Raw genomic sequence first — 14,757 nt, 5'->3', positions numbered from 1 at the left:
CCAAGCACTTGCTCTTATTTCAAAAGGCTTTCATAAATTTGGCTGAGGTGGCACATATTTGTGATCTCGGCATGTGAGGGGCTGAGGCAAGAAAATTCTGACCTTGAGGCCAGTCTAGCCTGTCTCAAAACAAATGAATATAAGGCTTACAGTTTGTTAACCCCAGATACTCAGGAGGCAAAGGCAGAAAGATTACAAGTTCAGGACCTGCCTGGACTACACTGTGAGTCTGAGGCCAGCCTAAGCAATTTAGTGAAATTCCATCTCAAAATAAACGGAGGCTGGAGATACTTCATAGCACATGCAGGACCTGAGGATCAACTTCCAGTCGACTGAATGAATGGTTTCCATCTTTTCCTTCATTGGACAGACTGTCTTGAGCTGGAGAGATGGTTCAGTGGTTAAGAGCACTGGGTGCTCTTGCAGAGGACCTGGGTTCAGTGTTCAGGACCTGCATGGTGGCTCACAAATGTCCATGACTCCAGTTCCAAGGGATCCAACACCCTCTTCTGACCTCCTCAGGCACCAGGTATGCACAAAGTACAATGACATACATGTAAGCAAGAGAGATAGATAGGTAGGTAGATAGATAGATAGATAGATAGATAGATAGACAGACAGACAGACAGACACAAAAAAACACTTGTGTACACAAAATAAATATTTGTTAAGAAAAGAAAGAATATCAAAGGCACACACAAGCAACAGCTGGACTATGTCAGACACTAAGCTGGGCCTGTATAAAACTCCTCCTACTTAACCTTACAACAACCCACTGACACAGCCTCCCATGTCATACACAGAGGGACAGAGGCATGGAGAGCTCAGGCCACTTCATCACAGCTAAAAGCTAGACAAGCTAGACCTGGGAGTTGGGTCTGTCTGTGCTACGCTGTAAATTTTCTGCACACTCTAGTGGTCTCTCCACTCATTTCTGGCTAGCCTGGTATCCCAGGAAACCTGAGCCTGAGGCAGGCAGAGCAATAATTGGTCAAAGCCAGGGTCAAGCAAGAGATAAGGTCTCTGGGTCCTACAGGGTCATCTCAGAAGACACTGGAGCCTAAGGTACCTGGGGAAGGTAACCCTGGACTCAAGAGGACTGGTGGGAAGGGTAAAGTCACAGTAGAGCAAAGCCTTGGCCCACCCCAGGCTGCTCTCACTCTGGTTCTCTCTATGTTAAGCAGGTTAAAGTCATAGACCGGCTCCAGAGCATACCCATGAATACAGAGTGAGCAGGCTTGATGCTACCATCTAGTGTCTGGTCACACCCAACAGGTGGAGGGTGGCAGGGCTTTAGCCAGCGGCCAGGGTAGAGTGCTCTGGGAAATTGGAGACTCTAGAGACGGTCTCAGGACGGCTCTTGGGTATGACCATGGAAGGGGGGTCGGCTAGCAATGTAAGGGGACAGAAACATGGAAAGCTCACACAGTAAATTCATTTGTTGTAGAGGTAGATGCCAGGTAGGAGTGAGGTGCTACACGGTCTCTATGTGCCTCGGGCTCTGTGATCTCAGCTGTGTGGCACCGGCAGGGTCTCCACATGACTCCATGGGGTAAGACAGACTGAGAAGCAAGCCGAAAGCACCCCCTATCCATCCCAATGTACACTGCAGGGAAGAAACGCAGTCTGTGCAGGCTACTCTCTTTTTCCTGGTTGCTGGCCTACACTAGCAGCAAGCCAGGGGAAGGAAGGGGTTAAGTCCAGCCAAGCCTCTTATCTGATGGCTGCTTTGGTAAAAGCTTTTCTGTGTCCCAACTCACTGGAAACTTTCTCTAGAACACAGAGAATGCTTTCCATTAGGGAAGCTGGGCAGCTGGCCAGTCTCGGGACCTCCGACCCTACGAGTTCAAGCATGGCCATCAGCCTGGAATCTGACGGCAATTAGAGGGGCTGCTCAGGCAGTTCTTGAAACCCAAGACGCCAGAATGAAGCTTAACTGTTGAGTGGCTCCCTCACCACTGTACTGCCTGGGGACGGAGCTTCCAGGCTCACATGTGGGCCTCTGAGAACAGGTCATATAGGACTCCCCCATTCAAAGCTCTTCACAAGAAGTTATGGCGTATTGCGGTAGGCATCCTCTAGGTGTCGGGTAGCAGCTGCACCTCTGTGAGCTCTGGACAAGGGTCAGCTGATGTCCCAGGCCAGCAGACCAGGACTCGGGGGAATGAACTGCCCAGGATTTGATACAGCTGTGAGTAGTACAGATAACCGATGGCCACGCGGCAATGGCAGTGCGCTTAGGTGTGACATTCCAAGGTCCCAGGGAATCTTGTCACCAGCACTAAGAACTATGTATGCTGGCAAGGTGCAGTGCCAGACAGGCATATTGGCACGTGTCTTTAATCCAAGCACTTGGGAGGCAGATGCAAATGGATCTCTGTAAGTTCAAGGCCAAGCTGGTCTGCATAGTGATTTCCAGGACAGCCAGGGCTACATAGAGAGACCCTGCCTCAAGAAAAAACCAAATAGAAGAACAAATTAAATAAATGTAAGGAAGTAAAATATTTTTCTTCTTGAGGAAAGATCTAGGTTAAAGAAGAGGGGGAGGGGAGGGGAGAGCGGCACACAGAGTCTGAGCTGGCTCTGTTGCTGTCTTTGTGGAACACACAGAATCTCCTTGATCTATAATCACCCTTGGAATGGTATCGTGCTAAATACATAAATGCAAAAGTTTCCTCCCTCCCTCTCCTCCTCCCTCCTTCCCCATCCCTTATTTTCTCTCAAAGCTTCATTCTTCCAAGAAGCTGGAATTTCAGGTCTGTACCACTGCATACAGCCTTGTAAATTATTTTAATAAAATTATACACTGAAAGGTCACATGTCTTTTTTTGTTTTGTTTTGTTTTGTTTGTTTTTTCAAGACAGGGTTTCTCTGTGTAGCCCTGGCTTTCCTGGAACTAGCTCTGTAGACCAGGCTGGCCTCAAACTCAGAAATCCACCTGCCTCTGCCTCCCAAGTGCTGGGATTAAACTCGTGCGCCACCACTGCCCAGCTGAAAGGCCACATTTCAAAGGAAGAAAATATCAGAGCAGGCCACATGTCCTGGAAGCCCACTTTCTAACTCTGCTGGTCCCCAGAGGTCCCTTAGGACATGGTGGTTTCCACTCTTGATTGCCTTTTGAGAAACAAGTAGAAGAAACAGATGAAATATCACAACAGATAAATATCACAACTCATTGAAAAAAAAAAACAAAATGAAACACAGCAAAAGGCAGTGGAAAGCCAAGCAGGGTGGTGCACGCCTTGAGAAACTGAGGCAGGAGCAGGGGTGGGGGTTCAAAGCCTCACCAGCCGCAGCTACGTGGTAACTTGAGGCCAGCGCAGGTTACACAAAACCATGTAAAACAACAACAAAAATAAACATCAGACACAGACTACTACCCCACGTCAACGGGTGGAAATGCAAGGTTTGGTCACTGGTCCCTGGCTGCTTTCTGTTGGTCCTGAACTCCATGCGAGAAGCCTGCCTGCACTCCACATTGTTTCCCTGTGGCCCAGAGAGTGTGGTCAGCAGTACAGGCTCCCTTACTGATCCCAGTCCCAAACATGGGAGGAGCCAGCATGTAGGGTTCTGAGCACACAAGGCTCCTCACCCTGCCTGTCTCCTGTGAATGGCTTCTTCATCAACCTTTCTGTTAAGCCCCTCATGTGTTTTACCTGTGTCTTGCCTCACCTAAAGGACACGGTGACTCTGTATACTTTCCAATTTATATGATTTTTACAGGTGTCTTAATTAGATTTCTATCGTTGTGATCAAACACTATGACTTAAGCAGTTAAAGCTTACAGCTCTCAGGCTGTAACTCTCATCACCGAGGAAGGAACTCAAGGCAGGAACCCAGAGCAGGAACTGAAGCAGAGCCCATGGGGGAGCGCTGCTTCCTGGCAGACCTGCTCCTCGTGGCTTGCTTGGTCTGCTTTCTTACACCATCTGCCTAGAGGTGGCACTGCCCACAATGGCATCAACCAGGAACCAAGAAAATGCCCCACAAGCTTGTATATAGGCCAGTCTTTTTTTTTTTTTTTTTTTTTTTTTTTTTTTTTTTTAAAGATTTACTTATTTATTTGTACACAGCATTCTGCCTGCATGTACACCTGCAGGCCAGAAGAGGGCACCAGATCTCATCACAGCTGTCGTGAGCCACCATGGGGTTGCTGGGAATTGAACTCAGGACCTCTGGAGGAGCCGCCAATGCTTCAGTCAATCTTATAGAGGCATTTTCTCAGTGGATGTTCCATCCCCTCAGCTTGTGTCAAGTTGACAAAAAAACTATCCAGCGCAACAAATCAATTTTATTACATATCAAGTAGTTTAAAATTGCTTTTCAATACCTGGGCTTCTGAGCTGGCTGGTGGTACCACCATGGTTGTAGGCTCTGTAAGAGAAAACAGTCAAGATTATGTTGGAAGCACAAAGACCCCACAGACAATGTGGCTCATCCCTTCTCCTGTTCCATCTTCCCCAAGACATACAGCACATCTGCAAAGGGACAGCAGAAAGCTCACAAGGGGCTGAGACACATGGCACCTTGAACAGAAGCCCCAAGGCCGAGCCTAAGCCAGCTGTGGACAGGGTTCAGGCTACAGAGCATACATAAGTGTACTGTCACATCCCATGGTCCATAGCAACAGCTCGGAGGAGGAAGTCAGAGATGGAGAGTCAGCAGGGCTGTGTGAGAGTCTGTCTGAAGAAGGGGACTGCTCAGTTGTCACTGCAGGGAAGACCAATAATATAAAATGGCTTCCCTAGAACTGATGTCTTGTGAGCCTGGACACACAGAAAGATAAGAAACCCTGGGCCAGTGGGTAAATAAATCCACTTCTCATGGTGGACTCATGGGTTGGGCGTTTTCCGGCGGCACCTCTTGAAGAAGGCGTCCCTGGGTTGGAGGGCAGACAGAAACTGGACTCTATGTTTTATTTACTAAACACCTCCGTGTAAATGCCAAGAAGTGAGTTGGCATTTTCAAGGGCTTACTCATTGGCTCAGCTACAGACCAGGATGGGGGTAGTTTCTGCACCCATTTCACAGATGAGGAGCCCAAGGCAATGGGTAAATTTGTTGACTCTCAGGCATCATACCTGGCCAGTAAGGGTGGCCCAGGGAGGCAGGCCAGAGACCTTAGAAGGTGGCCACCAGCAACCCCTCAACTACCCCACTTCCAACCATCCACCCGTCCCCATTCCCCAGGCCTCCTTTAATCTCGTATAAAGGTAGAACCATGTAAAATATATGAACTGCAGCTTCCCCAAATTCTAGAATGAAGTGAGACACAAAAAACAACAAACCATGAAACCGTCTGCTAAGTAAACCTGCTAACTCCACAAATACCTTCAAATTGCATCAAGAACCAGGAAGATTGCCAAAGATAGAGACTTCGAGACCCATTAAAATAATGGAAAACAATCCATTCCTCCAGATCAGTGAGCCAATAAAGAGAGAGCCGAGAGAGCGCCTGCTGTCAGAGGTCTGTCACCCCAGGGACTGTCCCCAGCACACACTGGATGCTTAACAAACTTTGTAGCTGTGACTGGATTTGGATGCTGGAAAGATGAAAGAAAACTGAACAAGAATGAGGGTGCTTCCTGGAAAGATCATGCTGGGGTCAGAAAGGCAGGGCAAGCTGGTGAACCTTAGCTGGTTCTGAGCACACAGCCAGTCCTAGTCTTCAGCCCAGAGCAGCTTTCTGGCTGGATTTTTTAAAAAGACAATGTCTCACATAGCCCAGGCTGGCCTTGAAACTCAGCACGTCTAGCTAAGGAGAAACTTGAAGTTCTGACCCTCTTGCTTTTACCTCTTCGTACCAGGATTAAAGACGCATACAAATGCACCCAGTTTATGTGATGGAGACTGAGCCCAGAGCCTCCTTGAGCGTGCCCTGTAAATACTCTGCTGACAGGGCTGCCGTCCTAGCCATGAGGAGAATGTTTTTAATGTGTTAATAGTTGTCTCTGTTATGGTCTCTAATCCTGCAACAAGACACCATGGTCAAAAGACAAGCTCACACTTCCACACTGCTCTTCACTACCAAAGGAAGTCAGGACAGGAACACACACAGGGCAGGAAGCTAGAGCAGGAGCTGATGCAGAGGCCATGGAGGGTGCTGCTTACTGGCTCGCTACCCCTGGCTTGCTCAGCCTGCGTTCTTATAGAACCAGGCCCACCAGCCCAGGGATGGGGCACCATCCACCATGGATGGGTCCTTCCCCATTCATCACTAACTGAGAAAATGCCTTACAGCTGGATCTCATGGAGGCATTTCCTCAGCTGAAGCTCCTTCCTCTCTGACGACTCCAGCTTGTGTCAAGTTGATACGCAAAGCCAGGCAGTACAATGGCCACTATGTTAACAGAAGATGTCCCAAAATTGTTTATGGATCTAATTATGCTTCAAGTTGCGAAAGATTTGGAAAGTTTCGTTGCTGCTGTTTTGAGACAGAATATTATTGTCTCGCTCAACATCATGACAATCCTCCTGCCTTGGCTTCTTGAGTGCTGGGATTACAGGGATAACCACGAGTTTTAATGAGCAAGCTACAGCCTTGTGAGTCCCTGGGATGACAGTGACCACACAGCCAGGCCCAGAGATAACGCAAAGCCAGCAGATGTTGGTGCCGTCCTCAGCTCTTCACTGAGGGCCGAATCTCAAAGCCTGCTGTCACACCCTGCTGCCAAGATTTCTTCTCTACACACGAGGAAACTGGAGCTCGGGGAGACTGGGAAATTTACTTGAAACCATATGGATGATAAATAATGGAGCTGGGCCAACGAGTTCCCGTTATGTCTGAAATGCTAGGTCAGGACGGGAGTCAGGAGCAGGGCACTCGGACTCCATCAGTGTCGTCTCTGTTATGGACGCGGACACGGCTTGGTGCTAATTTACCCAAGCAGGGTATCCTTGCCCTGAAAATAGATGGCCACTCCAGGGTCTTTATTTAAATAGCAAATGAGAAATCTAGGGGCCAGGGAGTTTTCCTGGAAATGAGCCTGTGCCGTGGAAGAGAGAAGATTTCATCTGGAGGACTGCCCAGCCCCTCCTCCAGTGGAAGGTGGGAGGCGGAGCTGTCCTCAAGTCAGGTTCTGTCCAGTCCACAGCTATGGGGCAAGTGGATGACATCACTTCATCATCCAGGGGACAGACATGGCACCTTCCTGCCTAGCTCATGGTATCACTTCAAGGAAGTAAGCTAACATACACAGAGACGCTTCTTAGGGTGCGATGCCGGATGGATATGCAGTGCCCAGCCATGCAGAGAGAGGCACAATGCAATGGTAGGACCTCCTGACTCTAACTCCTTTTTGGGGTTTGGGTCAAGGTCAAGGTTAACTATCCACTCTATATGACCCCGCCCCATCCCCCACTCTGTTAAACGGGACTTACACACCTTAGGGAGGCCTCTTGCTACACATTCCCCTCACCATGCCTGGGCTTCTGGGCGGATTTCAACAGTGAATAAAGGCTGAAAGGAGGAGAGCCTTTTTAAGATCAAAAGACTTCCTGTCCTGCATCTCGGGCACAGGGCAATGAAGATGTGGCATGCACAGTCCCTGGTGTACAAGGGAACTGGCCACAGCCCTGGGAAGGCGGCCTGCCAAGTCTCTTAAGAGTTATAAACACGCCAGGCGGTGGTGGTGCACACCTTTAATCCCAGCACTTGGGAGGCAGAGGCAGGCAGATTTCTGAGTTTGAGGCCAGCCTGGTCTACAGAGTGAGTTTCAGGACAGCCAGGGCTATACAGAGAAACCCTGTCTCGAAAAAAAACCAAAACAACAACAACAAAAAACAAAAAAAAGTTATAAACACTCTCCCCTTCTGACTTAGCTCATGGCCTTTTAGAAGGCTCACCTCTGCATCACGACACCTACAAGACAGTCACTCAGTTCTACATCCATCCCACACCAAAAATCTGTAGTGTCCTCTAAGGACAGACATACAGGGCACCTGCACCCAGAACATTAGGTGTCACTAAAAAGAGCAAGATAGCCAGGCGGTAGTGGTACATGGCTTTAATCCCAGCACTCAGGAGGCAGAGGTGAATTTTTGAGTTCAAGGCCAGCCTGGTCTACAGAGCAAATTCCAGGACAGCCAAAGGTACACAGAGAAACCTTGTCTCAAAAAAAACAAAAACAGGAAGAAAGGGAAAAAAGAAAGAAAAAAAATTTCGTTGAAACCAGACCTGGGAGGCTGAGGCACTAAGTATAAGGTCAACCTCGGTAACACAGAAAGGAAGACACTGGTTCAAACAGAGAGCCAATAAGATGTCTTTTGTGTGCTGAGTTGATCCAAGGCCCCCACTCAGGGAAAAACAAAATAAAACAGAAAGCAACGCCTGATTTTAGGAGGAAGTACACATGCCCGAGTGCTGGTGTGTGCAGGAAACCCTCAGGTTCTTGGCAGCCTGTGAGGAGGAAGGATGGGCATCCAGGCACAGCCGCACAAGGACTCCTTCAAGGTCTTCCCTTAAACTTTCTGATTTTGGGCACTGGCTGCTCTTAGAGAGGACTGACAGTCCCCGCGCTCATGAGACAACCCACAGCACTGTATAACAGTCTCCAGTTCCGGAGGATTCGACACCTCTGCTAGCTTCCGTGAGCATGTACCATGCACACGGTACATGTACATACAGTCAGGGGAAATCCTCACACATATGAAACACCATTTAAAAAGAAGACTTCTGAATTTCAAAACATATGGATTTGTTAAACTCAAGAAAAAAATTTGGGGTTGAACATTGTGGTGCACACACCTTTAATCCCAGCACTCAGGAGGCAGAGGCAGGTGGATCTCTGAGTTTGAGGCCAGCCTGGTCTACAGAGTGAGTTCCAGGATAGCCAGGGCTACACGGTGAAACCCTGTCTCAAAAAAATAAATAAATTTGGGAAAGAGAAAATACAGCACCTACATTTCTCCTAGATCCGGGTACAGCCTCCAGCCAAGAGACCGGAGTCAAAGGTCATGTGACTGAGCAATGCCAGCTTCCTCTCGCAGAAGTGGTGTCACTTACCACAAAGGGCTTGTCAGGATTGGGTGGAAACACACCCAGTGACTGGCACGCAGTAAGGAAGCCACACATACAGGTGGGTGGCTTCCCCTGTCAAGAAATGAACTGTAAAACTGAGTTGTGACCCAGGTCAAGCATCAGCCTTGGGAACTGGAGAAAGCCAAGGAGAACCACCCACAGGAAGACACACAGTCAGAGTGCTGTGTTTGTTTAACAAACAGAATTCTGTGGGGCAAAGGGATACAGGTGTGGCCCATCCTGCTCTTCCACAGCTGGGCGGTGGCTGATCCCGGCCTGGGCGAGAACGCAGGCTTCTCTAAGCACTCTCCCACACATTCGATGCCCACACACCACTCCCAGGAAGTGCCTCGCTACAGCAGAAACCCCGTCCACCAGTGGCAGAGCTGGAGGTGACCTGTGTCAGCAGCGCACAAGGCCGAGGCCTGCCCTGCGTCCTGAACCTTGAGCATTCGGGATTCTCTAACAATGGGCACTGGAGTCAGGAGGATAATTAACAGCCAAACAAAACAGTGGGCAGGCCTGGCTTCTGTGCTCCCGAACACCTCCATGTCCAGCCTCTGACAGCACATCTGGGGACATCACCAAGGCCCCACCACTGGTCCCAGCCGGAAGACAGAATTAGATTCAGCAAGATGGCTCGGCCGGTCAAAGTGCTTGTCTGCAAGCTTGAAGACCTGAGTTCCATCCCCAAAAGCACAGAGGAAAGATCTGAAAGTTACCCACACGTGTCATGGCATGTGCATGCTTGTAGTCACAGACCTGTCACACACACACACACACAACATGTGAGAAATAAGTGTTAAAAGAAAATAAACGGTGTGAAAATATGTTACAAAGATGCTATTCCTTGGGGTGGGACATTGATGAGGTGGGTAAGGGTACTTTCCACCAAGCCAAACAACCTGACTGCAAGCTCTGGGGTCCATTCTGAAAGGACCAACTGGCTCCTGCAAGTTAGCCTCTGGTTTCCATGGGGTCTGCACTCACACACACAACACACATACATACATACATACATACATACATACATTTATTTAAAGGTTTAATTTTTTCTTATTTTATGTATGTGAGTGCTTTGCCTGCATGTATGTAAGCTCACCACATGCATGCAGGGCCCACAGAGGCCAGAAGAGGGTGCCACATCCTTTGGCTATGGTTACATCGCAAGCTGCTTTGTGGTACTGGGAACTAAACCCCAATCCTCTGCAAGAGCAGCAAATTCTTCCAGCCCATGAACCATCTCTCAAGCCTCAAACCTTACTTTAAAAATTTGTTTTCTTTCTACTTAAACTTCCCTGCTCAGCTTCATTTACCATTCTAACCTTTTTTTTTTTTTTTTTTTTTTTTTTTTTTTTTTTTTTTTTTTTTTTTTTTTTTTTTTGATGGGGAGGTGGTGTTGGAGACAGGGTCTCCACTATGTAGCTCTGCTATCCTGGAACTCATTGTATAGACCAGGCTGGCCTCAAACTCACAGAGATCCACCTGCCTTTGCCTCCTGAGTTCTGGGATTAAAGGCATGCGCCACCACCACCCCCAGCGATGGAGGCATTTCCAATCCAGGTTTCTCCTTAGATGACATTAGCTTGTGCCAAGCTGACATGTGTTAAGCGGACATAAAACTAGTCAATACAGGGTGACAGGATCAAAGGCCTGGTATAATGTGCCCACCAGTGACCAACAGAAAGCAGTTGATAAAACTACCATTTGGAACCAAGCTCTGGGCAGGTGTAGAATACAGATTTCTGGGCCATGCTAAGGTGACCCGTTCTGGAAACTTGACCCATGTGGTAAGGCTACCAAAGCCTCCAAGGAGAGCTGAGAGATGAATACACACGTGACATTCGTGCATTTCATTATATGCGACTTTCATTTCCTGTTTTCTGTTTTGTTTAGACAAGATCTGAGGTAGCTCAGGCTGTCCTTGAACTCACCGTGTAGCTGAAAATATCCCTGAACTCCTGATCTTCCAGCCTCTACCTCCTAAGAACATGCCCTCATGCCTAGCTGCATGCAAGGGTTTTTATATATATATATATATATTGAAAGAACTAACTAGAGGCCTGGTTACTGTTCAGCGGTAGGCACTTTCACAGCATATACAAGGCCTTGGGTTCCATCCCAAGTTTGCATGTAGGCTCTAAGCCAACGCTAAATTCTAACAAATAACGTTCATGCCAAAGTATATAGTGGGGGCTGAGGGGTGCAGGCTGTCAACAATTCCGTTGAAATGGATTAAAAAGAAAACGGAGAATGAGAGATCTGGATGGGAATACACTGTGTTCATGTATGACAGCATCACAATAAGGGACTGGAGAGATGGCTTAGCCGGTAAGGGCACTGGCTGCTCTTCCAGAAGACCAGCACCCACACGGAGGCTTACAACCTGCGACTGTCTGAAACTCCAGGTCCAGGGGATCCAACACCCTCACACAGGCATGCTATAGCCTGTGGATATGTGGTAGATGAGATCTAGCCTCAAGGCAGAGATGATTCTGGATTTACAGCCTCTTAAGCTGGAAGTGAATATGCTAGTGTTGTCTTAAGTCAGCAGTTTAAGAGTGTATTTATTCATAGGAACCTCATACATTCTCCTGTAAGTTCTGCCCACCCTCTCCTCTTCCTTCCCTGGGGAAAGGACCATGAGCCCTCTGCCCTGGAATACAGTAGGAGTCACTGGACTGAGAAAGCAGAGGCTGAACACCTCTTCTGGGTACTCTGGTCCTCAGCTGGTTTGCCTGACGAGCAGGGTGGCATTTCCAGGCAGCAAGGCCATCCCCCTTACCACTGTCTTATGTAAAGGTCAACTCCCTCTGAGGAATCAGTTAACGGCCAAAGATGCTTAAAGGATCTACATTCTAGGACCAGAACTCTCAGTATGAAAGCCGAAGAGGACCTTCGCTGTGTGTGCTGTGCTGGCCAATGAAATGCTTCTCTGTGGACACGGGGGGGGGGGGGGGGGCGGTGACAAATGAGTGTGGGGGAAATCCAGGGCCTTGAACATGACAGGGCAGCACCCCTACTACAGGCTGAACCATGCAAGTCACACAAGTACCCCATGGGATGCCTGAGACTCGGGGCTTGAGCCTTCCAGAAGCACACTACAGAACATGGAAGTAATTAGGTGGGCCAGGGACCAGCACCCTGCCTTCATGTGTCTGGAACTCTTCTGGGCAGCCGACCTTGGGCACAGGCATTATCAGCAGAGAGGTGCACCTGAAGAAGTGTCTTCCTGCAAGGCCTACTTCAGAGGTGAGCCAAAATCAGAAGACCTGTACATACACACGTACCCAGCTCACACCACATCCAGACTGCTCAGGTACCCTGCCGCAACCTCAGAGCATGAACACCCCCACCCCCAAAAAAGCCCACTTCCGCCTGTCTGAGTCAGAGGTCCCAGGGATAGCCCACTGGCCATCAAGAAGTACACAGGAAGCCCTTTGCAGAACTGCATTCCTCAGGCTACCACCTGTATTTGTGCCAAGGGTTCATTTGCATGGACCCTGGATACTGTGTCCCATGCTGAATGTGGCCAAGGTACACAGGGGTGTGGCACATGGACACCTGCTGCTGTGCCTCAGGCCAAGTCTTCCCTTTGGTGACGTTCTCTAAGGGCACAGACACACAAACACCAGCTCTGAGGCAGGTGCCATGTCATGCCCCTCTCACTGACTCTAGGCAGCTGCCTCTCCTCTGTCATCTCCCATTTCTTCGCGTGCAGAGTGGCGATGTCAGCAGGATGCTCTGGCAGGAGGGGTAAGCTCCACACTGTTGGGTGCTTCCCTCCCGAGCATCGCTGGGCATGCTCCAATCCCACATGCACCCATCCAAGGGGGCCTCATGTTAACCCACCATGACTTAGCCGAGTGACCTTCACAGGGCACAGGGTTTAGAGCTCTGGGTGCCTCACAGTCATGAGGTGGACAACACAGCTGTGACCAGGACTCCAGAAACATGAGCGGGTGAGCATGGGAAGGGCCTGGCTCAACAAGCAAACATGTTTCAACTACAAATAGTCTGGCACCCAGGAGACTCGGGAGGGACAAATTCCCTCCCTCTAATTAGTTTTGGGTTCCCTCATGATGGCTGGGTGAGGGCACTATCCTTGGACAGGGTTCAAGATGTAATGTGAGATGGCTCAGTGGTTAAGAGCACTAACTGCTCTTCCAGAGGTCCTGAGTTCAATTCCCAGCAACCACATGGTGGCTCACAACCATCTGTAATGTGAACCAATGCCCTCTTCTGGTGTGTCTGAAGACAGTGACAGTGTGTTCATATACATAAAAATAAATAACTCTTAAGAGAAGCTAGCGGAACAAGCAGCCCTGGTCCCTGATGAAGCTCTAGGATTCCAACTCCGGGGTCCAGTGACATTTCTTAGTAGCCAAAGATCTACTTTACCTTAAAGAGGGGGTTGGGCTGAGAGACAGGCAAGTGAGCACCCAGATGAGACAGGTGGTCATTTACACACCTAGTTACAGTAACAAGGAACAGAACTGAGGTGGAGGGAGAGAACCCAGGAGCGCTGGCCTCCTTATGGACACACCTGAGTGAGCACACACGGCCTCATTGTAACCCATCCCCACCACTTCTCTGTAACATGCAAGTGCCTAGTCTGTAGCATCATTGGGCAATAAGGGTGAAAATATAGCAGGTAGTGGTGGCGCACACCTTTAATCCCAGCACTTGGGAGGCAGAGGCAGGCGGATTTCTGAGTTTGAGGCCAGCCTGGTCTACAGAGTGAGTTCTAAGTCAGCCAAGGCTACTCAGAGAAACCCTGTCTCGAAAGAAAAAAAAAAAAAAAAAAGAGGAAACACTAATGTATATATTTAATACCTAATGTATATATTTAATACATAATGTATATATTTAATACCTCGACATAGTCTCAGTAACTCTACATGTTAACTTGTTCACCCTCCACACTGGAGAAGTAGCTCAGTGGTTAAAAGCATCTACTGTCCTTTCAGAAGACCTGAGTCTAATTCCTACACCCACACCAGGTAGCTTACAACCTCCTGTAACTCTGGATCCAGGGGGCATCCAGTACCTCTAAATTCTACAGACTCTTCCTGCACTCATGTACACGTGCACACACACACAATTGAAAAATGATAAAAATAATTATTAATTTAAAAAAGAAAAGAGGTCAGGTATAGTAGCAATTTTAGCATTTAAGAGGCTGAGGCAAGAGGGTCTTGAGTTCCAAGAACTGCCCCCCCTCGTGCATACATGCACACACACACACAGGAGTGACTATGAAGAAGTCTTCCAATTTAAGATTAGAAGACCGCCAGGCAAGGTAGCTCACGTCAATATTCAGGACACAAAGGTGTGAGGATCTCCATGAGTTTAAAGCCATCTTGACCTGCACAGCAAATTCAAGACCAGCCTGGGCTACATGAGATGTTATGTCAAAGAAACAAAATCAGGAGGCTGGGGAGATGGCTCAGTGGATAAGATACCTGCTGCACAAGCATGGAGAACTGAATTTGGACCCACGGCACGCGTGTAAAAGCTGAGGTTAGCAGCAGGGATGGACAGCCTAGCGCTGGGGACTAGAGACAGTGGTACAACAAGCAGCTGCCAGTCAAGCCAAAAGAGTGAGCTTCCGGTTTAGTGAGAAACTCTGCCTCAGATAGAAGGTGGAGAATCAGACCTGCACGGCTCAGAGATTGACCTAACTAAGTGACAGCATCCAGGGTATCCAGGGTCCGACACAGCAGATTAAGAGACTCT

General features: G+C 48.7%; 1 protein-coding gene across 2 annotated transcripts in view; it reads right to left on the bottom strand.

Annotated features, from left to right (window-relative positions):
* Spire2 (spire type actin nucleation factor 2) overlaps nucleotides 1–14,757 on the bottom strand; it is a 35,105-nt gene that overhangs the window by 17,889 nt on the left and 2,459 nt on the right. For both annotated transcript variants that reach the window (XM_076916026.1, XM_034522973.2), the window contains exon 2: nucleotides 4,331–4,374. In XM_076916026.1, coding sequence (XP_076772141.1) covers nucleotides 4,331–4,374 — 44 coding nt within the window. The remainder of the gene's footprint in view (nucleotides 1–4,330; nucleotides 4,375–14,757) is intronic.

Source organism: Arvicanthis niloticus, chromosome 18 (assembly GCF_011762505.2).
Source record: "Arvicanthis niloticus isolate mArvNil1 chromosome 18, mArvNil1.pat.X, whole genome shotgun sequence".
Lineage (NCBI taxonomy): Eukaryota > Metazoa > Chordata > Mammalia > Rodentia > Muridae > Arvicanthis > Arvicanthis niloticus.
Note: the sequence above shows the minus strand (reverse complement) of the source record. Positions and strands in the feature narration are given on the sequence as shown.